The following is a 26,776-nucleotide window of genomic DNA, read 5'->3' on the forward strand; positions in this document are numbered from 1 at the left end:
GTAAAAGGAAAATCTTCAGAGCTAAAATTTTCAAATATCAAATGCGCTTCTCGAATCATCCGTTCTTCATATATACACATATACATACAGGAGATGGGATTGCAAGGTCTCCCATTGTCTGCTTACTACCTCGTATAGCCTCTTCTGTTAACAATCCCATGAAACGCGGAGATAGCGGAAAACATTTATCATGGTCAAACTCGATACGATAACATCGGACCGACTTTTCAGGATCATCAAAAATGTAAGACATTTCGAATCAATGAGATTCATGTTGTGTACCTATTATATTCCAGATGCGAGTCTATACAGGATTGCATTCGGTCTGTGGTAGCATGAAGGCTTGTTTCTGCGCGTTTTGAGTTCTGTACAGTAGTCAGAGGCTCACATGAATATATCGTTATAATCATCAACGCTCGTGTCACATATGTATCCCCAAGAGATAGGATAATCAATGATCTAATACAGCCGGAGGTTCATCATGGGACACACGGTGCAGGTAGGTGACAGGATCAACAGCGACCCATGTCTCGATGTACAGCGATGATAGACGTTTGAACCGAATTACCGTACATTGAATGAATGACCGAAGAGATCTCCGACTAAGTCCGTTTGAATTGGTCCGAAAGGTATTATTCACTTTGTTTGGTGAGGATCGTTTCTTGTTCACCTAGCATCATACCAGACAAGAGCTGTATGTTTAGTTATCACTTACAACCAGTCAGGATATAGATATTCGTCGTTGATCGATATAGGTCGAAAGGAAGACAAGAGCTTTCAGGCGAGGGGGTAATCAAATTGAAAGCCACGTGGAATACTTCTATCAAATCGTTAAACATTTTATTGGGTCCTTTGTAACTAACTGAGGTTAGTCAACCATGTTGTACCTTTAAAACAATTACAGTACGAGTACAGTAGATAAGACAATCACCTTTGAGCACTGTACAGCACAAGAAGAAGAAGCGAGTTGATTCTAGATAAGATTTTATGTAGTCTAGTCCGCTTATCATTATCCTATCAGAATCGATAATGAATCGCTTAATCGCTTATAACTACTGTGAAAATTCATATTCAAATATCACAATGCGGTGGAAATGTCCGCTTATAAGCTTTTTTGGAACGATAGCTTAGGCATGGGGTAATCTTAAAATGATACCGCCGGTAAATAGAAGGTATAAATTTTTAACTCCTTTGGGTAATTTTGATATAGATGAAAGGGTAAACCTGACTCGTGTCCAAAAAAAGTTGAAAAAAGTCTGCTTTGATCCCAGCAGTCGTCAATTTTTAAAGACTGTAGACGTAACTTGTATACTTTTTTTCGCTTTCTCCGCTTCGGTCGATACCACTTTTATGTGACCTTTGGATTCACATCTCAACTTATTTTATTTCAGTTTCTATACGGAAAACATCTTTCTCTCTTTACTTTTTCAACACATATCCTTATAATCTTTCTTTGCGATCTCATCCGAACGCATTGATCTTACTTTAATCTCTTAGCTCTAGAAAAAGGATCAAATAGGGATAAATCAAAAATGGCTCTTCGTCAATTGAGTACGTGTTTCCACATAACAAATCAACGGTATTTCCGAAATACCTATCGTAGATCATTTAAATCGAAACATCATACCTTTGAACCACAAACGCGTCAATTATACTAGACTTTCTCCAGCTAACATTGATATCGGTTGCAATTTATAGTAAGAGCTAGACCTCTTTTAGCTAGACCTAGTGTTCTTGCTCCAAGATCAGCTTTAATCGCACCTAGATTAACTGCATCTTTCACTTCAACACCTAAAAAATTAGATGTTCCTCCTCAAGCTTATCAGAATCCACCTGGTGTTCAAGGTACGCAACCCACACCTACAGGTCCTAAAGTAAAGGTGAGTTTAGTATACCTAATTATCTTACTGGGTTTTATGTACACACGAAGAATAACGATTGATTTGATTTCATGATATGAATAAATAGCCATCTTTCTCAAAAAGAACCGGTAAATTCTTTAGAACTACTGGACGTGTAACTCTTGTTGTTCTTCTCACTGCTACTGGTGCTTTCCTTTATGGTAAGTTAAAAGACGAAATCGCGCTTCTTCATGCTTATACGATCTGCTATCATTGGGGCTGGATGAAGCTAATATCCTTATCACACACAGTCACTCAAACCCAAAATTCACCACCGGAACAATTACCAACAGACACTAAAAAACCAACATTAGTAGTTTTAGGTTCAGGTTGGGGTGCAACATCATTCTTAAAACAACTTGATACAGAAGAATTCAATGTTGTTGTCATTTCACCAAGAAATTACTTCTTGTTCACACCTTTATTACCTTCAGTCACCGTAGGTACATTAGAACCTAGATCAATTATTCAACCTACAAGATATATTACAAGACACAAGAAAAGAAAGGTTGATGTTTACGAAGCTGAAGCTCAAGAAGTTGATCCTGTAAAGAAAACCGTCACTTTCCAAGGTAAGTCATGCCAAGTCGATCTAGCCGGACTTTCCCGTCAAACACGTAAAACATCAGATATCGCATGAAATTCTGACAATTACATTCCATCATAATTGCAGATCTCTCCGATGTTAGAGGTGCAGCTGGTTCAGTCACCATCCCTTACGACTACCTTGTCTACGCTGTCGGTTGTGAAAACCAAACATTCGGTATCAAAGGTGTAAATGAACATGCTTGTTTCCTCAAAGAGTTATCTGATGCCGATAAAATCCGAACCAAGCTCATGGATTGTGAGTACAGCTACGTGCTTGAACTCGTCATGTCTTGGTAGCTGACAACGTGATATCTTCTTCATAGGTATCGAGACTGCAGCCTTCAGAGATCAACCTCAAGATGAAATTGACCGACTTATGCACATGGTTGTCGTTGGTGGTGGTCCAACTGGTGTAGAATATGCCGGTGAATTACACGATTTCTTGATTGTAAGTTTGTCTTTTGTCTCTCTTAAGATGCAGATTTCCGTTACAATGTGCTTTAGAAGAGGAGCGTTGCTGACGTGATTGTCACCCTGATAGGACGATCTTAAAAAATGGTACCCAGAAGTTGCTGAAAGACTTAGAATCACACTTATTGAAGCTTTACCTAACGTTTTACCTGCATTCTCAAAACAATTAATCCAATATACCGAATCAACATTTGCTGAAAACAAAATCGATGTGTTAACAAGAACAATGGTTAAAGATGTCAAAGAAAGTTCAGTTGTGGTACAAGATGCAAACAAACAAATGAAAGAAATTCCATATGGATTATTAGTTTGGGCAACAGGTAACACATCCAGACAAATTACAAGAGATTTGATGTCAAAATTATCTTCAGTTCAAACTCAAAGAAGAGGTTTATTAGTTGATGATTATTTATCATTATTAGGTGCTGATGGTGTTTATGCTGTTGGTGATTGTACAGCTACATCATATGCTCCAACCGCACAAGTTGCTTCACAACAAGGTATTTATTTAGCTAGTATCTTCCAAAAATTAGGTCAAAAGGCAAAATACGAACAACAATTAGCTGAATTGAGAGCTACAAATGCTTCACCAGAAGAAATTGAAGGTACAATTAAAAAATTGAACAGAGCTGCTAAATTAACTCCTTTCCACTATTCTCACCAAGTAGGTGTCTACCTTCTGCATCCCGCTCTTACTTCGAAAACGTTTCAGCTAACATTCTTTCTTTCCTTACTGTAGGGTTCTCTTGCATACATTGGTTCAGAGAAAGCTATTGCCGATTTACCATTATTCAATGGTAATGTAGCTTCAGGTGGTGGTGCTGCAATGCTTTTCTGGAGATCAGCTTATGTTGTGAGTGGCATCGAACATTCAAATATGGTGATCAAACGCAATATACTGATAGTCTCAATCCACCTAAATAGTCAACCCTTTACTCTGTTCGAAACAGAACTTTGGTATTGGCTGATTGGGCTAAAGTCAAAATCTTCGGTCGGTGAGTTAAGGAATCCGTTACGCGCATCTAGTTGGAATATTATCTACAGTATTAAACTAAATTTACGGTCATTTTGCTAACGTGACTGTTTACTTATTCTTTTACAGAGATGTATCCCGAGAGTAAATGCTTAAACCTCAACACATTCTGAACACCTGTTAATCCTCTATCTCTACACCGAAAATTTACTCAAAAAAAATCGACATGACAGATTTTATACCCTTTCATTCTTTTAAATTCTTTTAATTCTCTCTTGCAAAACCGGATGTTTCAGTCGATTTCATCACAAATCTTTGTTATTTTTTTATATTTTACAATCACGATTTTTTCGTACCACCGTGTGGACTGGTACCCAATTGATTTAACCCAAAATAATATACAGTAGTATAGGATAGTAAGGAGGAGTCTGGGAGATAACTTGATAGGGTAATATCCTCTATAAAGGAAGAAAAACGGATGCATAAACATAGACATTTTCGATAAATATAAGTACAAGCAGAAATATGTAGTGTACTTTACGATAAGGCCAACTAATCTAGGCAATGAAGTGCTGATCATGGTACACCGACATCCAGTCGAGGCCGTCCCTCGGAGTGATTGGTTATACAATACAGTATTGAGGGTGTGTTCACGTCAAAAGGGCGTGGTTGACGGAAATTACACTTGTTCAGCATGTTTGTGAATAAATTCATAAATTCACAATTAGGCAGTAACTGACTTCTAGTTTGCCTATGTCAGTTGAAGTACGGAATCGTATTCCTTCTGCTGAAAAGTTGTTAGGTATTCATCATCAATCACACAATATGCTTAAATCCGTTAAACGAACTGTATGATAACTCTAAATGCCATTTATCGTGAATACATAGTTAGTGGCACCGGCTTGAAAATGGTAGTACATACGTACTACTGTCCGCCAGATGCCTCAACATCAATTGATCATGGTTCTGACCGATGGGATGACGATAAAGTGGTTTTGTTGTCGTGCTGTGGGGACCTCTTAAATAGTCTGCTCGTAATCAAAAGCAGTTTACTCATGAGCGTTGTGGGACTAATAGCGAGATGCATACTTCGTTCTGGAGTATCCTATTCACAAATCCCTTTTTATTCGAAGGTAAAGTTGTCGTAGCGGGTTTCTATAGGACGAGGGTTCTGTGAAAATGGAGTGTCGATTACTTACTTTTCATATCGTAGCTTTATTCGTTTACAGACATCGGTATTCTGAATTTGTCTTTCCTTCATTCCACTCTTTTTCTTGGTGAATCTACCTTACAAAGATGTTTGACCGTTGTTGTCACGAGATAGCTTACAGATCAATATACGAGCATCAATCATCTTTTCAGCTGAAAACCTTCGCGAACTTGAGCTGCGAAACTCCCGATTTCGTATGTATCCTGTCATCTAATTGTGGGAAAAGTAAATGATATTTGTTGCCGATCTCTGAGAACAAGCTTGTATGAATTTTATTATAAGACTATAGCTCAGAAGAGCATCTGTAATCGACTCCTGCTCACCGTTTACTTATTCATGAACTATGAATCTCAAGTAGCGTCCGTAATCACAATGCGTCTGCTAGTTCCAATACCTAAACCAGGAAATATAACGAGAATGGAGCGAAAGTAAGTTGCAGCGGGCGTGAGCAACGATTCTTTAGAAGCTGTCTGTGTGCAAGAAAGGTAAGTCAGCTCATAGAAACTTCATAGGTTTGTCGTTGAGATTCCATTTAGAGAGACTGCTAGCTCAAGGCCGTCTTCTAATTATTGAAAGTAAGAGGTATATATCGACTCCATTTGCCACTTTTTATTTTAACCTCACTCTCAACAGGCTTACTTTTTCATACCAGATTTCAAGTCCTGCTCATGGATCGAGCCGTGAAGTACAGCTTGGGAGATATCAGGGATGGACTTTGAGTTCTGCCTCTTTCACAAAGGTCTTTGTACTAATACATTCGAGTAGGGTTCAAGGGTTGTGAGATGGGATCAAAATGACTAACTCACTACACTCCGCGAGTCCCTTAGCTCCAAGTTGGCCGAATTTTCACTACTAAACCTTAAATGCATTCTCACAAACCTGAGGAGAAAAGTGTGGGTATTACCACGAACCTTAATCTTTATCAGCCCGTTGGTCATATGTACTAGCTCCTGTCTGTCTAAGGTGTAAATTTGGCGGTGCCAGCGCGTATTTCTGACAAGTCCGTTTTCAGTATCGTGATCGATCATACAGCATCATGTGAGCAGTGATAGCAACTAAGGTGACTGGGTGGCAGTCGAAACAATCATATGACAAGTTTACTAAAAAAAAGCATGACAAATCAAGATTAAAGATAACAAATCTGATTTGCAGGTATTAAACATATATAAATTTTTTTATCTCGGGTAGTAGTGGGATCGTCGTACAATGAGATTTATGGTCTGTATGCCATCTTACATGCGATACTACTGAAGCTGAGTCCATCGACAATCTATCATGCATCACTGTAACTTCATTAAAACCTGATTGTTGAATTACCGGATAATCATAACAAAATGGGAAGCTATACGTTATGGGTAAAAAGAAATACAAATTATTTTGTACGGGAAGTGGCAGAAGCGGAGACACGTAATCTCAATACCAAATTTTGAGAGGAACAACGTTGAGATCCTAATTATCTTACTGAATTTGTAAAAACCTACAAGGTTCTCTACATAGTCGGCTTAAGTAGGTCGGAAACCCGAACATCATATATTCTTCGTTCAAAATCGCCCTTATGCTAGAAATCGCCATAACTACAGAAGATTACTCTCTCCTATTTATGATCAAGGTGTATCGCGTCCTTTTGATAGAACTGGCTGTAACAAGAGAAATGCACCTGGTCATAGAAAGACTGTCTTATCTTTGATAAGCACCCTCTTGGAATTCTCCTTTTTGTTTGGTAATCTTGACATAAGTGAGTTCAGTGGATTCTGCTTGGATCAAAATTGAGTTCGGAATAGGGTGACAAGCAAGATCAAGCTTACAGTATAATCATGACCTAATGAAACTAGCTGCGATAACTCCCACGACTTTGTGCGGTAAGGGATTGCGTTCCCTTTCTTTTCAGTTTTTCTCGCCAAGTTGATCATAGCTTTACAAATTTACGGTTCACACAAGAAATCCCTGCTAAAACGACTTTTGAGTGGGGTAACGTTGGCCTATACCCCGACTGACCATCGAATTTTATAGAAGATAGATAAATTATTCGTAAAACTTCATAGTTGTGCGAGTCAAATTAACGGTATCTCATAAGGTTAATTGAAGTATCGCAAATTACCAACACAAATTATCAGATGTTTAACCAAATATCATCATCGAAGAAACGAAAAACTGGAATTAGAAACAGCCACAAAGCCGCCATTTTCATAGATCTTCTCCTCCTAGTAAATCAAGATGATATTACATTAACTAAGGAAGGCGGTTTGAATCTAAGGAAAATACCTAAAAAAAAACAGGTTAAATGCAAGAATTACGTTAAGAGCGTCATCACAGAGCCGAATAAGCTCGAACACGTGAGGATATTGAGCGGTAATAACGAATTTTTCTAAGCTAGAAGCAGTGGTTGATCGGGAAGATGATAAAGGTCCCAAATGTTTTGTTAAAGGGCGTGTCCAGTTTATTCAATCTCGCTTACAGAGAAAGTAATCACCCTTACATCTCCGAGCCAATTGTTGGAGCATAAAATGAAGCAAGCTAAAGCACCAACAAGTCTTAAATGAAAACATCGAGAATTTGTAGGAACGTTTTCTGGGAATGAAACTCTCATGAACCACACAGGCATATAGCCGCCCATATGATAGATTAGTGTGGGAGTTGGTTACAAACCATTTTATGTAACATCTTGTCCGGGCGTCGCAGCGTGCCGAGATAGATTTTTCTGTATATGAGCGAATGGATATTGTATCGACATCTCTAGATCTGCTTGGTATTCAAGAGGTAAGAAAAAGTGAGATGGTTGCGCTTGTATATTGGAATCTGGGAGACCAGAAATGGAGTTCAGATCTCACGTTACCAAGGAATCTTGATAGAGCCTGTTCCATTTTACCTATTTAAACTGTCTCACGTGAAAAAGATTACGACTCTTGTCTTGTCTTGAAAGATGTTCTCATTTTCATTCAAGAAGAATATGTAGATCACTACCATAACGATATACATTTGGTCCCGCTTTGTTCTTTACTAAATTTTTTTTAATCATTTCAAACTGCAAGTCGGTTTAATTACGTTGGCATTTGCCCGAGGGCAACTTTAAAAAGTAAAAAAGTCGGGATGTTTTCACAATCACATACCGACAGGCCATTGGGAAGGTTCCCCACCAAAAAAAAAAAGATCGACATACCTTATCTAGTAGTGAATTTGCTGGAAAAAGAACGATATCTTCTGTCGATCAGCTGGTAAATCTTTATTTAGCTTTTATCTATAAAGCTAGATTCGATTTCATTCTGGATTACGACAACATTTGTAGTACGTGTTCAGAAGCTGTTTTGTTTTTCAATTTTTTTGGTTTCTTTTTGATTAAACGTATAACCTCATCCCAAGACACGGTAACTTGAGGTTGGTAAAAACAAAGAAGATAACATAGCCATTTTAACGCCTTCGCGTTTTCGGAATTGCCTCGACTGAGGATTCTAGCCAACGCATCGTGGCTATACCCTAGCGATCGAAAATGACCGCAAGGCAGTGTAGCAGCAGATGGTAGTGATTCTATTATTCCCAAAAGATGTTTGGCGCTCATTTAAGCAGTAACAGGAACCATCCCTCCTGATGAATGTGGACCACAGCGTGTCGTTGTACCGAATTCATCGCGAAAGAGAGATCGAAACCTTATTGGAATATTGTTGACAGAAACAGATTCGTTAAAGATCCAAGCGCCCAGCTCAGTGGGCATCATTTTCCTCTTTGGATCGCATCTGCCTATTCGCATACCAGAACGATAACTGAGCTCTACATTCTTTTACTGTATTTATCGGTCTATCTGTCAACAAGATCTTGAACAAAATGAGTTGACGGCATAAATGGCCATTGACCATATTCATGCAATAAGCACGGTACGCTGTAATTTGCAACAAGTGCCTAAAACCGGAACTGTTACTGCACCGCCAGCAGCAGCAGCAGGAGCAATCTTGATTTCGAGATTACAGTAATATCGATCGCACTAAATTGACAATCCTTAACGTAAACACATGCCTTCATCTTCTGGTAGGAAAAAAAAAAGAGATTATGACATCTGATCTACCCCAATCCAGCGGATTTAGAATGGCGTTCGGAAAATTCACTTTACCGCCGTCTTTTTTTAATCTTCTTTTCCAGATCTCCATCTGTTTATGTTATCGTTATGTTATGTTATGACTTGATCTTCCGAACGTATTTACCTGAGTCTGAATGCATCGGCTACTAAGGTAGGATACATCGAATTTGTCAGACATTTTGTCCTTTACATCTGATATGCTTTCATTTCGTCATCATGGCTTTATAATTGGGAATACCTAGTTGCTAAATCGCTTGGAAACGGGTTCTTCCGTGGGCCCAATCTCATTTACTCTCACTTACTTCCCTTGAAATCAGATGCAACGATGACTAACGCAGGGCAGCCAATGGTGCTGCCTATTTAGTCACATAAGCAAAACTACGTGATTGTACAGTATGTATCCGCATCATCTGTTTAGGGCTGATCAAGGGACATGAGCATATCAAACAAATTGGCAAGAACACCTCGCTACTTTCGATAAAGTCTTTCGCCTGCGCCGGCGCCTGGAAATAGGGATCACCCAGAGTACTGTTCTCGCCAGGCTCACATATATGTCGTAAAATTTCTATGTATGCGATTATTCTGTCACGGCTGTGAAAGAACATAAGTGATTGACAAAAGATCACCTTCCTATTACGCATATCATACTTCGCTAAGCGCCCAGTAAGAGAAGTAACAACAAGAGACTAGTGTGATCATCCCGAAGTTCCTCCTAACCTGGGCGCATTTTAACAGGGTTTAAATGGAGAATTGATTTCATCTTAGTAAGGGAAAATCACATTGTTGTCTAAAGACAAGAAGCGTAAAGTGTCTTTAACGTAAATTTTAAGATAATTCAGGATATAGAAAAGGTAATCTTTTTCTCCTTGCCCTGCATAGCGCTGCCCGTGTGATCGGATGTTCGATTTGGCCTACGACCGATAAATGAAGAAGATCCCAACGGGACCTTGCATTGCGTTTGCCTTCTTACTTGTGAAAGAATGTCCAGGTCTACATTTACCTTTCTCGTTCCTCCTGCTCTGGACATCGCTGCTGCCTGACAACACGCTCATGGAGCAGTCCCTAGTGACATGAGTCATACCATAACTTTCTCGTTTCATTGAGCAACCAGCTTTGACGGGGCGTCTTTTTGTAAATTAAATCATTTCAGAAGAGTAACATGGCCGAATAAAGTTACGATATACGTTTTGAGGAATTTGAATGAAATTCCAACTTTGAGATCATGATACCGTAAATAGAGTTTTATGGTTCTCCTAATTTATGATAAACATGGCTGTTTTGGTGAGATCGCCTTCTCGGAATAAGCATATGATAATCGATGATTTCATTATATTATTCCGTTTTTACCAAATCTATGCTTTTTTTTTTTTCTATCTGATCTTCATCCTAAGTCTCACTTCACACCTTAAAAGTAATCTCTTGGTATTTTATTTCTCACCACTTTTTTTCGCTTTGGTTTTTTTTCTTTTCAGGTTTTCCTGTAATCGTTTTTTCCACTCTTAATAAAATATCCTATTTAATCCTTCGCGGCAAATTTCTGGATCAACGTAATCAAATATAAAAAGAAGAGGACAGAACAGACACCCGACAATAAAAAAAAGAAAAAGAAAAAACAGTAACAAAGATTAAAGGAAAAATCCGCATGATCACCGAGGTTATTACCCTTCCCATAAAGCCTCTGGTCTACCCAACTTTGAAATAACAAGTAAAAACTTTGATCAGATGGGACAAGGGGTAACGGACCCCTTACTCATGAATTACACTATTTCCACTTTTTTTAATACTTCAGCAACAAATACAACCCAAAAGAAGATACAAAGTCACAGATTGTGTATCCCATCATCGACGTCTTCGGACTCTTTTTTCTTTTTGTTTTTCTTCTTTCTTCGTCAATCCTACAGTTATTCTTGACTTTTATCGAAGATAGCTTGTGTGTATATCTTTCTTGTAGAAATATAACAATACCATTTGATAGTGGCCCGCTAGCGTGATTCTAAACTCAAATACATCATCACAGGTTCATCCCGGACCTATTTCCTGATTTACCACATCGCGTTTTTCTTGATACCTCAACCAAACAACTTCGACCTACACACAACGGTACGGTACATCTTCATCAATCATAATGTAAGCATCTATTTTTCTTGTCTCATACATAATCAATCGCATCTTAGTCCCAAGTAAACTTTGTAACGCAAAGGGAAAGAGGCGAATCGACTTGAAAGCTCACCTTATAGCCGAATTGCCGTTTTTTAGCCATTTCTCCAACGACAAGAAGATTTGAGGCGAATCAGCTCTTTCACACTTAACGAAGTGGTCAATTCAAGCTCACTCCAGATAAGTACGACTTGATACATATCAAGTTGATTGTCAGATATAGACATTCTGGTGCAACCACACGCTCGAAACTCTGCGCCACGCTGAAACAGAAAGAGGTTGTATAAGGTTAAAACTCAAATATCCTTATTCTCCTATTGGGTGTGCAAGTGTCCAAGCGTTATCATATCAAGTTGTTCAACATCGATTCTGGGCCAATCGATCGAAATCGTGTACTAAGGTTCAACCCTCATTCTTGATTGGATCTCGGAAAGGAAGTGTTTGTCGAGGTCACCTATCAAGACTAAATCGTTAAATCGCTTTCCTCCTTAACAACCACGCTCAGACACATATACACAACACGCCTTCAAAGGAAGTAACCCAGCTGTTTGGTGTTTCATCTTTCATCTTTCAACATTATATTCCTGGGATATTCCGAACTACATCCTGCAATATCCGTTAGATACCGTCTCTATACGGATCAAAACAAGGGAAGTCGTAAAAGAACATCCTTTGTAATCATCAGTCAAACTATATCAAGCGATCACGATCTTTTAGTGTACACGAGGACACTTGGATATACTGCGGGCCGGTGCCACAAGGGATAAGATCCAAGATAGATCAAACTCGATCGTACACCACATTGGTGAAAGAAGGTAAACAACGAGAAGTTGGCTTCTCTCGACATCAGAATCGGTCACCGCTGGTGATCCCACATTCAGCTGAAAATTTCATATCAACCATTTTGATTTCGATCAGTTGCAAGTTGCTTATCGGGTTTTCATTGCTCCTTTCTTCGCTAGATTGAAGAAGAAGGTCGTTATTCTCAACGCATATAGACGGAAGAAGCATTCGCAGTCGACAACCCCTCCTTTTCGTTAATCTGCGGATTTTGAGGGGTAATCAACGAGTGCAACATACGAAGAAGAAAACATTTTGCCTCAGTTCCCTTTGTTTTTCAACCTGGTATCCTCAGCGTTGCCGAAGTTAAAGGATCTAGCTTTGGACTTGAATAACAGCTTTTGATCGAGGATCAGGATCGTCGAACGGAGCTATTACAACGGAAAAATCACATTGTTTCAACTTCGCAAACGTCATAGTCTGCAAGAAATACACACACAGCATCCGGCGGCACACCTTTGTTTACTCTTCTGGTGATCGACACATCCGAAAGTAATATCACTTCAGACAAAATCAACCCAACGACATATATTCCTTGGAATCCATTATACTTCTTCCCATCAACCGCTCATATTCACCGCCAATTCACCGGTGCTTCTTTAGCACTTTATCGAGAATTCAATCACAGTAACTTTGTACAGTATCATCAACCAACCTTACGAAAAGCCGTCCAAATAGTTAACTAGTTTAAACTGAGTTCCACTCGTTCACACAATTGTCGGCGAGTTTACCAGTATAAGCTTGTCAAGGACATAGCTAATTCTGCCAAGTAAGTGATAAAAATGAGGCATTGTCTGATTGACCGCCGTTTCCCTTCGTATCTATGTGCTGACGATTTTGTCCCCACTTGTGTTCATCAAAAATCAGTACGATCAGGAACTTCAACGTGATCAAGGTCAATCATTACTATTATAAGCTTTAAAGTTCAGCTGTAGACAGGAAACACCTTTTCAGCCAATCAGTCATTTAAAGCTAGCTGGATTATAAGCGCATCTTCAACATCATAAAGCACCTTGAAGGCATCCGAAGGGCGTTGTTCTTGCTCTATCAAAACATACATAACACAGAACACGAGCGTAGTTGCTTAACTTGATTAATATCGATACTTATGACATCTCCTCCAGACAGTACAGCTATAATTTCCTCCTCTACACGACCTACGGATACCTCACCTCCGAAAAAGTCAAATTTGAGGAATCGTTATTACAATCCGAATAACGAAGATAAAAACATGACTACAACAACGGCAACTTCGATACCTATAAATATACCTAGAATGCCACCTTCAAATCCATCTTCGTCATCTTCATCTTCTCATCGACCTCATCCTCATAGAGGAGAATCTTATGAAAGATTACCTCCTCATCCACATTCTCAATCATATGCACATTTGCACTCAAGTTCTTCGAGAGAAAGAGAACGGGAGAGGGAAACTAGAGGTGAATCACCTTCATCAGGTAGATCACCAACTATTTCACATTCGTATAATAGATCACATCCTTATCCAAGAAGAAGATCATTCAATTCACAGCCTGAAAGAGAAAGAGAACGTGATATGGAATCCACAGGAGAAAGAGAACAACAACAATTACCTAGAATTCATTTACCGCCACCTATTTCTATAGCTCCATTAAAATTCAGCAATGAAAGTGGTAGTGGAGGTAATAATCATCAATTGTCACCTATAGAAAGAGAATTCCCGTCACTATCTACTTCCAGTCAACGTGATACACCGCCGCCGTCTTCTTGGCGAAGTGGAGGATCTGCATCAGAACCAAGAGCTCAGATACATCGTATACCATCAGGTGGTTCAGTAGGTAAATCCGCTGGAATCTCTTTACCACCTTTACACTCGATATCTGGTTCACCTACTTTACCACCTCCAATCGGAAATATGCCACCACCATCTTCAGTGGATAATAATGCTTCATCAGCATCAGGATCTGCATCAACAGCCAGAACTAGCCCGAGATTGTATCCACCAAATTTAGGTAGACCAAGTTATAGTCCGTATGAACCTCCTCTCGGACATCCTTCTTCCAAGAGATCACCAAGTTCTGGAGTATCAAAATTACGTGAACGTGAACGTGATACTGAAAGAAGTCTTGAATATGAACAACAGCAACACCAAGCTATACATAGTCAAGCTCGCCAGCCACCTCCATACGAAAAATACCAAACTCACGAACCTTCTAGAGAGGAGTTGTACGAACTACATAGAAGGTCCTCTTCACAATCGACAGTACCTCTACCTAATCAATCTTCCTCATTGCCACTATCAAACCATCATCATCACCATCAACAACAGCATCAAATGCAGTATCCACATCATCATCATCAAATTCAAGGATATGATATGCCTTCACCACCATTACGAGCATTACCACCTTCGGCTATGCCACCCATGCCTTATGTATCGCCATACGGTCATAGAGGTGGTGGTGGCGGTACTCATTTAGCTAGATCAAGAAGTCAATCTGCGACTTCAGGTTATGGGATTAGACCAGGTTTGGAAGGTGAACAAGGAGGTATGGGTAATGTAGCTCCAACACCTGGTCAATCTAGAAGATTAGCTCATCTAATGTCAGAGCAAAAAAGGCGAGAGTAAGTCGGCTTTTCTCTATTTCTTACAATTACGTTACATACACTGACTTGATTTACTATATTACTTCCAAAAGATCTATAAATTCAGGTTTTCAAGCATTGAGACAAGCATTACCATCATCTTTACCTACAGATTCAAAAGCTATTATTTTACGTAAAGCTGTATCACATATAACATATTTAGAAGATTTAGTTAGAAGATCAGGTATAGATTTTAGTAATTCACCACCAAATCTAGGTCCTCCTAATTTACCTGGTGGAGGGCCTTTGATACATCATTCTCATCCCAGTGGTGGACCATCTGATAGAAACTTGATGAATGACAGATGGTCAAATTCAAATGAAGATAGAGAAAGGGATAGAGATAGTTTGGATGAAGATGATTCATCTGTACAAAGAGTCAAATGGGAAGAAGATAGGTAAATAGCACGCTTAGAGAATGGTATTCATAATATATGTATACATTCAAATCAATGTCATCCATCCAAAATCAAACTCGACAAAATACTAAATCCATATAATAGAATTGCGATCAGACATACCGAACGGATTCAGTTTCAACTATTTGTACTATTTGTAGTGTACGGGAAAAGTCAAACTAGCATGTATTAGACTTTCTCTTTGCATCCATGGTCTTCGTGCTCTACTGTACAATAGCACGACAGGATTCGAATAAATGCAATGAGCAAGTGATGTTTACTAATGCATTACTATATTATATCTAGTATATTGTATTTTGTATATATGCATTATATATCTTAGGAATAAGCACAAAAAGGATATCTGAAGGGTTGATTCCTGCGTTCGCAGTATTGAACTCGGACCAAAGTGGTAGCAAACCCATTTATATATGCTCTACTCTTCTGCTTCTATTTGTTCTTGATCCTCTTTTTCCTTCTTTTCAGCAGCTCTATACAAATCTTTGTATTTACCTGATTTCTCACATAATGATTTAAACAAAGAATCATCTTTTCGAAGAAGGTTCTATAATAACTCATAACATCAGCAATCTAGCTCCTTCCATTTTAGATATACAGTATAGTGACTGGACTTACGATTGGCGTATCAAACTCGGCTACTTTACCATCTGATAAAACCAATAATCTATCATAATCAATTACAGATGATAATCGATGAGCAATAGTCAACAGAGTGGAAGATTTGAACTCCGATCTAATTGCATCTTGAATAGCTTCATCTGTAGCGAAATCTACTGATGCTGTGGCTTCATCCATAATCTACGATATATAATTTAGATGATTAGTATACCGCTTTTTTCCGCAAGGGTGGAGTATCGCGGTAACATATACTACTCACAATAAGGTTACTTCTTCTCAACAACGCTCTGGCCATAGCGACTAGCTGTCTTTGACCTTGTGAGAAATTACTACCTCCAGCTGAGACTTCTGTTGTTAGAGATATAATTGATTTTCCACCTATTGCTGTAGATCCACTAGGTGCAGGTGAGATTGGTCTCAAAGCGTCTTCTGCAGCTAAAGCGCCAAGTCGTTTGGATGAAGGTACACGTGAAGGTACCTTACTTGCTGGAGGTGTATCCGATGTACCCAAATTCACGCGTGAAAGAGCATCCAATAGCTCTTCATCGGTATGTTCGTTGAATGGATCTAAGTTTTCTCTGACAGTTCCGGAGAACAGAACAGCATCTATGTGGTTGATCTGTCAGCTTGACTGTTCAAAGTAACATAACGGAAGAAGCTGACCTTGGGGAATATATGTTATTCGCGATCGCTACGATGAAGAATACGAATCTCAGCATTTGACCGCAGTCACTTTGATCACATCGTACTCACCAAATCATCAACGCCGATTTTCGTGATATCAATACCATCTAACCAGATACTACCTCCATAAGGTTCTGCGAATCTCAATAAACTCATTGCTAAAGTTGATTTACCACTACCGGTTCTACCTATTAAACCAATCTTTTCACCTGCTTTAATCTCGAAAGAACCTTTGAATACAGTAGGTAGATCAGGTGCATATTTGATTTCTAATTCTCTTACACTTAGGAAAGAATCTTTATTATTCGTTGAGGGCCAATATGCGGGTGGTCGATTTGATCTAATGATGGAAGGTGGTTCTTGAGGTAATGATAAATATTCTTGTACTCTCTCAACTGAATTGAAATCCATTTCAAGTTGACCCCAAAATCTTGATACCCAATAACATGCTGAGACGAATGATTGAGCGGATACAATTGCCATACCTGCTGATCCTGCCGGAACAGCGCCACTCAAAGCGAAAAGTGTGGTGAGGAATACTGAAACTGCACCCAGTACATCAAATCGCAAGAGAAGCTACGGTCAAAGCAATAGTCATTAGTAATCTCTTTCTGACCTTCACATAACTCCGTGTGAACTTACCCATCGATTCATCATCTATATGGAAGAATGAAATTCGGTCAGCAAACATCTTATCTCGGTCTAATAGCCAACTTACCCAGTAATAGTAGAACGCTTGATGGGTCTTATCTACTTGTTCACATAACTGGCTCATGAATCTAGCTTCGACAGAGAATGCTCTGACTGAAATAACACCATCGAGGAGTTCGGCGAAACCGGAGCTGTATTTAAATTAGTCTTAGGATCGCATCCCGGTGTGACAGCAGCTCGCTTACAAAATCGGAGATTTGAGCTAAAAGATAGGGTATCAGCTGATTTGATTCCAGCAATGACCAAAAGGAGTACGTATGACTTACGGTAGCCTCAAGACGTCGTAAACTTCTACCTACTCTCAACTGCCACACGTACTCATGCTCAGCATATCAACGGGAAAGCGTTATGATGTCGATCATCACTCACGTAGACAACGGAGTATTGGTAATACAAGTAACTGATCACGGCAGCAGGTACCAAAAACCATGGTACGATAGCAGCTACGACAACCTGATTATGGTTCCCGCAAAGTTAACTACTGCTTGGACTCTATATCGAAACAGCAAACGATTTACTCACGATAGCACCGATCAAACTCGCTACATAGATAATGACTGTCCTCAAAGCACCGTTAAGCGACGAATCGATTGTCTCGACGTCTATGTTAGAGGGGCATGTCAGCGATATGCAGTTTCAGGATCGTAAGAAGACTACTCACCTCGAGAAAATCGGTTGATAATCCGTCCTACAGGTGTAACGTTGAAGAATCGAACGGTAGCTGTTCAACAGAATCAGCTTGAAAAATAGTACCTTCATCGTGTCTACTTACATCGCATAACTCGCTCTAGTAGTCTATCGTGTAAATGGCTAAGAAAGATCCAAAAGTAAGCTCATCGTGTTTTGACCTAACTATGGTGGGATCCCGTCAGCTTACATAGCAGCTCGATAAGAACTCCAAGACCCAACAGCACTAGAAGCTACACCGAAAAGAGCAGCACCAAGGACTAGGTGCAGACATCAGATGCAATCAGCTACCGATGCCTTAGTCGTAGCTGGATTGTCTGTTCACTCACCAATACCAGTATATGCTGTGAGGTAGAATCCTGGATTAGTTTGAGCAGGAGGGAAACGTGATGTGATACCTTTCATGGCTGTGGGAGTAGTGGAAAAGTTGGATGTCATGATATTGGTCGTATGGTGCAAAACATGTTGATGGACATCAGTATGATGGTAATATTGGGTTTGATCTGTTACAGCAGGTTTGAAAAGGGTAAAAAGGGTCGCATGAGTGGTGTATTTGGTGGTGTAAGCTATCATGGAATACGTCAGTTCTGATCAATGTCAATCCCTCATTCAGGCTGCATATTAATTCACCTTCACCCCATACTTTGAGCCACCATCGTTCGGCAATGGACAATCCTTGATTGAGCACTTGAAATCATGAGTCAGCATTAAGGGTTTGCAAATTCTCGAAACAACGTACAAAGAACAAGTAGTGTCCAAACCCAAGTCACATAAGTGGCCGCAACGATATAAAGCTTGTATGTTTCCCACTTGACATTACCGATAGCTCTTTCTTCATCTACATGAATTACAGTGCGTTAGCTTCCAGCCATATTAAAATTTCACATGACAAGGTCATACCTTGGACCAATTTTTTTCCCGGACCTTTCTTTTTAACCTTCTTTTCCGTTGTCTCTACTACCTCAACCTCATCTTCCACTTCTTCTTTAGCAATAATAGCTTCGGCTTTAGTTACTTCAGCTTCTTCCAAAGCTACTAGACCTTCCAGTTCTTTCGCCGCACGAAGCTCATCTGGTGTTCCCTGAGCATCTACTCGACCGTCAAGTATACGAACAAGGTAATCGGACGAAGGCAGAAGGAGTTCGACATGATGAGAGACAAGAATCTGTAGTATTTTCCAGTAAGCCTCACACCGTTGTAAAACATTGAACCAAGGATTACTCACTACTGTACGGCCTTTCAAAATGGATCCATTCAAACACTTATCAGTGAGGTGTTTGGCAGTATGAGAATCAACCGCCGCAAGTGGATCGTCGAGTAAAACATGTTGAGTGTAAGAATAAACTGCTCTAGCAAGAGCTACTCTAGCTTTTTGGCCACCACTCAAAGAAACACCTTTAGCTCCAATCTCAGTTTGATCACCATCTTCAAGCATATCTAAGTCAGGGTTTAATGCACATGCTTCTAAAACCATTTCATATCTATCTTCATCAAAGTTTTCACCAAATAAAATATTGTCTTTTATACTTTTTTGTTGTAACCATGGGGTTTGAGCAGCATAAGCTACCGAATTTCTCAAACCTTCATCATTAACTTGTGTAGTATTCTTCGGTAAATAAGATTGTCCATTGAGTAACTCCATTTCACCTAATAGTGCAATTAGAACAGCGGTTTTACCTGATCCTGTGGGTCCGGTAATTACTGATAATTTACCAATAGGGAAATCGATGTTCAAATCAGATAGACTAAAGTAGGCTTCTTCTTGTTCTTCCGATTCTGCTGAATCAATGGCTGTTGTACTCGTGCTTGTTTGTGGAGAACTCGATTCAGCGCTGGTGGGAGCCGTAGCATTGGAAGGAGGAGTAGCTGAGCTTGATTGTTTACCAGTATTCCATCTGAAAGAAGCGTTCTCGAAGCCAATTTTGGCGGGAGCTTTATCTTTGGGGTCAGATGTTCTTTTGAGGGATGATACCCAATCAGGAACTTCATCTTCCGCTAAGAAGTCTTCGATACGCTTGACGGAGACATGAGCTTGAAGTAGAATGACGACGAATGTAGGAATAACGTTCAGAGGCATTCTCAACATGGAGAATAAGGAAATGGCTGTGAAGGCTACGGAGACGGTCAATTCTCGTTTAGCAATGACGATGTAGCTGAAAAAAACCAACAAGGTCAGTCGTGAGAAGATCTTTGATTTCGATTCATGGTTTGACTTACCAGAAGAAGGAAACTAAGGTAACGAAAATTGGTGCAAGGGACCAGAGAAGAGAAAACCATATTCCGTTGAATAACGATCTAACCATCTGTTTCATTTCTTTAGCTCTTGCATCAGCTGCTCTATTTTTCCATTGTTCAATCCAAGCGAAAAATTTGATGAATTGTATGGCACCGATCAACTCATTCATGACTCCGATTCTCTTGTCTCGTGCTTTCAGCAATTCTTGTGTTATAGCAACACTTCTCTTTGAGACGAACGAGTTGAGAGGAGTAGCGACAACAAGTACGACTACACCGGCAAAAGCGGACCAACCAAGGATGCTGTAAATCGGTTTCAATTAGCTTTTTGACATTATCCTATGTAACAGGTCAAGCTCACTTATAGAGAAATACAGACGCTACGATGATTTCGAAAGGAGCACCATAAATGTAGTAACCACCACTGACAGTATTTCCAATCCGATTAGTATCTCCCGCCATAAGATTAACGACCTTTCCACTATCCGCGTTACTCTTCTTTTCGGTTTTACCACCTTCTTTGTCCTTTTCATCTTCTTTGGCTGCTATAATACCAGAAGCATCCTTTCTTCTAAGTGCTTTATCGTAAATGGCGGCTGTTAATTCAGCTTTGATTCTTACTGTGGCTCGTCGTCCGTGCCAAAGGTGCAGAAGATCGGTCAAAGCCTGAAGGATACACGATATCAGCTTTACAGGATCCAACGTCAATGGAACGGCTGACATACCTTGAGAACCGAGGCTAAGAATGCAAGGAAAGCGAAGATATAGGCTTGTGACATAGCTTCAGCCGATTTATTATCTAACCCATCTCTATGCATTTCATACTTATTAGCTGATAAGTCCTCTTCTCTCCAAAAAGCCCAATGAAGTGGAGATCAGCTGACTCACAAGATCTTCTTTAAGAAATAAGGACCAGCATAATTGAAAACTACAGCAATTAAAGTCAAACCAGCATCTAATCCTAAATCCAACTTGTTTGCTAATACGATTTTCCTTAGTAAAGTACTGGTTTTCAATTGTCTGAATCTATCGAAAACAACTGCTGATTGTTGTGATAAAGATAATTTTGGTAGATCTTCTGGTTCTAATTCTTGTGAAGCTCCTTTAGTGATAAATTCATTCACCCAATTGAACGAGATCCACGAGTAGAGAGTGACATCATCGTCCATCGATACTTCAGGCTACACAGTTAAAGGGTTAACTGAATATCAGCTCGAGACTATATGATAAATGATGTGTTTCAAGGCAGTCAGTCATGTTGGTATCAACTCACCAATCTTGATAATACATCTGGGCCAGCTAATTTCAAACCGAATAAAACCAACAAGATGATTGATGTACTAATGATATTTCCAGCCTCAAGTATGAATCTCCACTTTGTTGCCCAATTAGGAAGATGATCAGTTACAGTCTTAATATACCATGCATTTCCAAGTTGTAATATAGATAATCCAAGTAAAATGAATAAAATTAAAATAGTCGCATAAGGTGGGGTGGTCAATGGTCTTAAGGTGAATTGAAGGAAGATTGAAAGCTAATCATTCAACGGCAAGGATAGTGAGCTAGTCTTATTTCCACGTAAAGCGGAATTTAAGTATAGCTTACCCAAACGATAATCATTCCAGCTGAAAGTAAGATAGTATCAACTTTCTCAATACCATCTTTGTGAATAACATTCAAGATTTGAGATCCAGTTATACCCGTCCAAAAACCAGCTTCTATAATTGCTAAAATAGATATGACACCTTGTCTCCAGATACTAGGTCTTCTTCTATATTCGTCATTTTGTTGTGGTTTTGTAGGTGGTTCAGGAGGCACCAAAGATGAGAGCGGTACTAAATCCGAAACTAACGAATGAAAGAATTTTCGAATAGGTTTGAAAGGTGGTAAAGAGATAAAGAGCGTGAGGAAAATGATAGATAGTGAGGAAATTGTTCTTATTGATGAGATAAGTGAAGGTGAGATTGTCTGAAAGTTGGATTCAGCTTCCATCTTGCTTGTAATAACGGATTTAAAGGTAAAGAGTCATGAAGAAGAAATAATATTGTAGAAGAAAAGTCTACTCACTGAAGGGCTTTCCATTATATGAGTCTTATCTGTCTGTATCAATATTGCGACATATATGATATATTGTGATCAAAGCGTTACTCATAAACAGAGACCTCAACGGTCAAACGACCAAAGGAGTCTCAATGAAACTGACTGTAGATATCGATCAACTTGATAACGTTACTGGAGGGTGTGCTAAGCCGCGATTGCAGGACTAAGCTGCTTTGCTGGGATATCTATGCAATATTGAGCAACAAATTGAGATGGTAGATAGAGCACTACTAAGTGACAAGTATCCAATTTATATGTCTATCGCTCGCTCTTATCTGCTCGTCATCGACGCGTTTTTCAATGTCATCAGCAAGCTTATTTTACTTTCATTCATCACCTCGTCAATCCTATCGGTCGAAACTCATTTCCGGGTCTCCACACCACCCACGTGGCCACTCTCCCGTCTGCCTATAGAACATCTTCTGCTTTCTTGCATGCCTATTACAAGCTTCTCAAAGTTGATGTTTAACGTTTTCTAATTTCAGTCTTTCAGTCTTTTAATGTTGATGCAACGTTTACACTTTCAGCAAAATTATAGAGCAACTCTCACATGTTTTCAGCTTCAACATCGTAAATTAATAAGACTTATTGCAAACACTTGTCAAGACTCCCTTGACAGATTACACAAAATCACTAAAAATCCCTGAACATGTCCCAAGAATCAGATAGAGAATTAGCTAGATTATGGAGAGTATCAAGAACAGTTCATGAGATGGTTAGAGATAGAGGTTACTTGGTAGCGGAATATGAAGTAGATGTACCTTTTGAACAATTCAAGAATGATTTTGGAGCTACAGGATCAGTAGAGTAAGTATCATCAGAAACTTAGATGATTGCTTGGTCACACATCAAAAAAACAAAAACATTTCGAGTAGGACACTAATTATCAGTCAATCCGATATAGTCGAGGGCCAATGAGTTTCTCAGTGAAACACGGTGAAGATGAAGGTACATTATATGTATATTTCTGTGCGGAGAAAAATGTTAGTAAAGCAGCTATGAAAACGTGAGTATCTATCTATATGATCTGTGTTATTTTGGGGTTCAAGAGAATCTGAGCATAAAAAGGTAAAGGGAAGAGATGATGGTATGAAAAGCTTAGACTGCTTAATGCTGGGTTGTTACCTTGATTGATTATATATGGTTTTCTCTGTGCTGACTAAATACAAAATGTCTTTGCAGTTTTATAACATCGATGGATAAGATAGGAGCAAAGAGGGGGATAATTATCTGGTCGGAAAAAATGTCACCAGCCGCAAAGAAAGTGAGTGAAACGTTTCTCAAGCTCAACTATCCATCAAAAGTTCTCTCTCTCTTGCAAGATTAAGTATCGTTGAAGCGGACAAAAACCCACTTTCGAATGAAGGAAAAATCATTGAAGCTTTAAGCTAATGTATATATACTTGCTGTAATGTTACGTTATCATAGACACTACAAGAGTTAGCATCAGAATATCATTTGGAAGATTTCCAAGAATCAGATTTATTAGTAAATATAACAAGACATTTCTTAGTGCCAAAACATCAAATTATGAGAAAAGAAGAAAAAGATCAATTAATCAAAAGATAGTAAGTTGACTTTCTCTCTTTCTTTACCGCTTTTTATCAAGAATACGAGTGAGAAAGGTTCCTGTTATCTTGATCAGAAGATAATTCTGCTATACTTTGATATAATATCTGTGAAAATCTGACTGATCAATTCTTACTTTTATTGATTGTTTTCAGTCGATTAAAAGAAACTCAGTTACCTAGAATCATGATAACGGATCCTGTAGCAAGATATTACGGTATGAAAAGAGGTCAAGTTATGAGAATTGAAAGAGCTTCTGAAACTGCTGGACGGTAAGTTTATATCGATCAATCTACCTCCCTCAATTTATCCGTTGTTGTACATTGGCAAGCAAAGCAGAAAGCTAAATACGAGTTTATCTTTTTAGATATATCACATATCGAATTTGCATGTAATTTTGTACATTTCAAGAAATGCTTTTAGAAGGGCTAAATGTGATATGGTGTGATGTCGGTCATGATGCTCAGTTCAGTAGTTGCATTAATTTGGATTTTTTAGATTTCGTTATTTACAATTTTTTAGAGCATTTAAAGATATAAACAGCTTTCTATATTATATCATGTATATTGTTATCATAATCAAGCTTTGTTATCATAATTAAGCTGTATTGTTATCATAATTAAGATGCCTTTTACCTAAGTACATATCTTCAAATCATTTCTCATCGGTTCAAAAATCAAATTTTTGTAAAGATAAGCAGTTGACTTGTATACATTTGCTCGTTAAAAACATCTTTCAAATATTAAGAAGCTTCATGGTACTGTATATTCATATAGTTTATATGATGCAAGATATATTTTGTTTATTCGTTATTGTTCTATTTGTTTTATGTATGTAATGATAGTGTTATGGCTCTATCCTGGTTAACTCTATATTACTAAGATTGTGGAAGTATATACCGGATGTCTATTTAAAAAAAGACAAATGTATAATAAACATATACACAGGAAAAAGAAAAAAAAAATGGAAAAGATGGAAAAGGAGGACATGAAAACCCAAATTTGATGTGTTGTGTTCTACTTTAATTCGATTTATGATACATTAATGGTTTGAGATTAATCTCAAAAGTCTATTTTGCTCTTTCGGAGGATATCTTGATTTCTGTTCTCAAACGTAAGCATATATTTGCTGAACCCCCTCAAATATCAACTTCCACTCCAGCCGCCATTGACCCAGTTCAAACATATTATCCTAGACTTCGTTCAGTAATAAACTTGTTGAAGGTAATCTAAGCTAAATTTGTTGCTACTACTGCTTTAGCGGTAGATGTTATTATTACCGTTGTGTCATCCAAAGCTAAACCCCTTTTATTTAATCCTTGACCACCTTCCACTACCACACCAACGGTTTCTTCGGGTTTAGGATTTGTCGTAGGTGAGATTGCATGTGGGTTTCTTCGAACTGCTTTATCATCACGTTGTTTACGCATCCACGCTCCCTGAAAGGGATAAAACCGATCTGAAGTCAGTACAGTCCCTAGTAACAGGTCTATTCCATTTTGCTCCATCCTATCGCCTTATAAACCCTTTCATGCAAGCCTCAAGGAGCTTATCTACACCTTTGTCGAGAGCTACAATCTAAAAGTAAAAAGGCGGACTTACATCTTGAGGTCTCCTTTTCTTAGCCCAAGCTTCTTCTAAAGCTCTCTGTTCAGCTACCCTCCTTTCTATACCTTTTCTATCATCAAATACAGGTCCACCAATCTTGAATTCACCTGCACTTTCAATTTCTGCAGCTACTGGTCCGCTACCCGTTGTCGACGATAGTGAATCTGGTAAAGGTTCATGATAGCCTACACCTGCTAACGCTGAAAAGAATACTATCGTGCAGCTAATGGGTTTAATATGTGAAAGTAAGCTTCTTTCATAGACATTGATGATGATATCCTTCATATATATCCAACGCATGATGAGATTCTTGATTTGAGATATCGCATATACATATACTGAATGTCACATCTTCCAGACCTCTTCCAGCTCTTCCTAATAGCTAATCATCTTGCGATTCCCATCCAACAATCCAAAGCTCCATTTAGATAGTAAGACGATGATACTCACCTGAAAAATACCAATAAAAAAGGTAAATTACCTCTTCTTACAGCTCTCATGAATCTAGCTACAATAGCTCTACCAATATTTTGAGGTGTTAATTTATTTTTCCAACCTTTTTCAATCGATGTAGAACCGTAACTAGCTGTTGCTGAGGCTGAGGAAGAAGATAACGATTTATCCAAACCCATTGGTCCTGAATTACTAGGTATAGGAGGTAAAGGTTGATTATGATCAAAACCAAATGTTGGTCTTGTAGGTGATGGACTAGGTGATCTTTGAGTTAAATTATTAGATTGTAATGTTGATGAAGATGTTGTTGATGATGATGATGGTCCACCAGCTTCAGCTGATATATAGGTTGATGCATTTCTACCATGTCCATGACTATGACTTGAAGAAGGTGTTATTGGTATCGAAGACATGTTCGCAAGAAAAGAAATAACTGAAAAGACTTGTTGTAGATGGGTGATTGACTGCGGTTTCGGTTTATCCTGATAATTTCGTTTTGCTCGTTGGTATCCTGTAAAGTCTTGTTCGTAAGATAACAGCAATGATGAGTCCGGGTTTACCAGTGAAGTGTCTTGTGGATGACGAAGATGTTACTATCAAGCTATATGCAACGTGTAGATGGAGACATTGGGAATGTATAAGTTTATATATTGTGGTATCGTTGTAAACCCGATTCGGATTTCTTCTTCTTTTTTTTTTATTTACGCCAAAAGCCAAGAATCAAAAGTATAGAATCAAGAATCAAGAATAATTACAGTTTAATGTTTTGTAAGAAGGGGTGTGAACTCTGTAACAATTATAAACGTGGCGTAATGTATATAGGTAACAATTACGTGATATTTCTATTATCAAAACCCTGAAA

At 38.8% G+C, this 26,776-nt stretch overlaps 5 protein-coding genes across 5 annotated transcripts; 3 read left to right on the top strand and 2 right to left on the bottom strand.

Moving 5' to 3' along the window:
• Positions 1–1,532: 1,532 nt before the first annotated feature.
• Positions 1,533–4,081, top strand: L201_007137 (uncharacterized protein; the record flags this gene model as incomplete). The annotated part of the gene is made up of 10 exons (XM_066222848.1): positions 1,533–1,551; positions 1,699–1,880; positions 1,969–2,062; positions 2,153–2,473; positions 2,575–2,745; positions 2,813–2,937; positions 3,031–3,624; positions 3,700–3,813; positions 3,885–3,955; positions 4,063–4,081. The coding sequence occupies 10 exons, from the start codon at positions 1,533–1,535 to the stop codon at positions 4,079–4,081; spliced, it is 1,710 nt and encodes a 569-aa protein (XP_066078945.1).
• Positions 4,082–13,314: 9,233 nt separating this feature from the next.
• L201_007138 (uncharacterized protein) lies at positions 13,315–15,233 on the top strand (the record flags this gene model as incomplete). Its single annotated transcript, XM_066222849.1, has 2 exons — positions 13,315–14,810; positions 14,885–15,233. 2 exons carry the CDS (start codon positions 13,315–13,317, stop codon positions 15,231–15,233), a joined length of 1,845 nt encoding a protein of 614 aa, XP_066078946.1.
• A 432-nt stretch (positions 15,234–15,665) lies between these two features.
• Positions 15,666–22,177, bottom strand: L201_007139 (uncharacterized protein; the record flags this gene model as incomplete). The annotated part of the gene is made up of 25 exons (XM_066222850.1): positions 15,666–15,794; positions 15,866–16,048; positions 16,128–16,474; positions 16,532–16,559; positions 16,622–17,128; positions 17,195–17,209; positions 17,271–17,394; positions 17,449–17,465; positions 17,530–17,568; positions 17,633–17,716; positions 17,786–17,865; positions 17,925–17,984; positions 18,036–18,073; positions 18,141–18,210; positions 18,280–18,516; positions 18,581–18,637; positions 18,690–18,788; positions 18,851–19,115; positions 19,176–20,103; positions 20,168–20,488; positions 20,547–20,851; positions 20,911–20,995; positions 21,074–21,366; positions 21,459–21,719; positions 21,791–22,177. The coding sequence occupies 25 exons, from the start codon at positions 22,175–22,177 to the stop codon at positions 15,666–15,668; spliced, it is 4,959 nt and encodes a 1,652-aa protein (XP_066078947.1).
• Positions 22,178–22,934: 757 nt separating this feature from the next.
• L201_007140 (uncharacterized protein) lies at positions 22,935–24,249 on the top strand (the record flags this gene model as incomplete). Its single annotated transcript, XM_066222851.1, has 6 exons — positions 22,935–23,092; positions 23,190–23,291; positions 23,468–23,549; positions 23,714–23,853; positions 24,010–24,126; positions 24,222–24,249. 6 exons carry the CDS (start codon positions 22,935–22,937, stop codon positions 24,247–24,249), a joined length of 627 nt encoding a protein of 208 aa, XP_066078948.1.
• An 833-nt stretch (positions 24,250–25,082) lies between these two features.
• L201_007141 (uncharacterized protein) lies at positions 25,083–26,327 on the bottom strand (the record flags this gene model as incomplete). Its single annotated transcript, XM_066222852.1, has 3 exons — positions 25,083–25,292; positions 25,456–25,684; positions 25,912–26,327. 3 exons carry the CDS (start codon positions 26,325–26,327, stop codon positions 25,083–25,085), a joined length of 855 nt encoding a protein of 284 aa, XP_066078949.1.
• Positions 26,328–26,776: the final 449 nt, after the last annotated feature.

Source organism: Kwoniella dendrophila, chromosome 10 (genome assembly GCF_036810415.1).
Source record: "Kwoniella dendrophila CBS 6074 chromosome 10, complete sequence".
Lineage (NCBI taxonomy): Eukaryota > Fungi > Basidiomycota > Tremellomycetes > Tremellales > Cryptococcaceae > Kwoniella > Kwoniella dendrophila.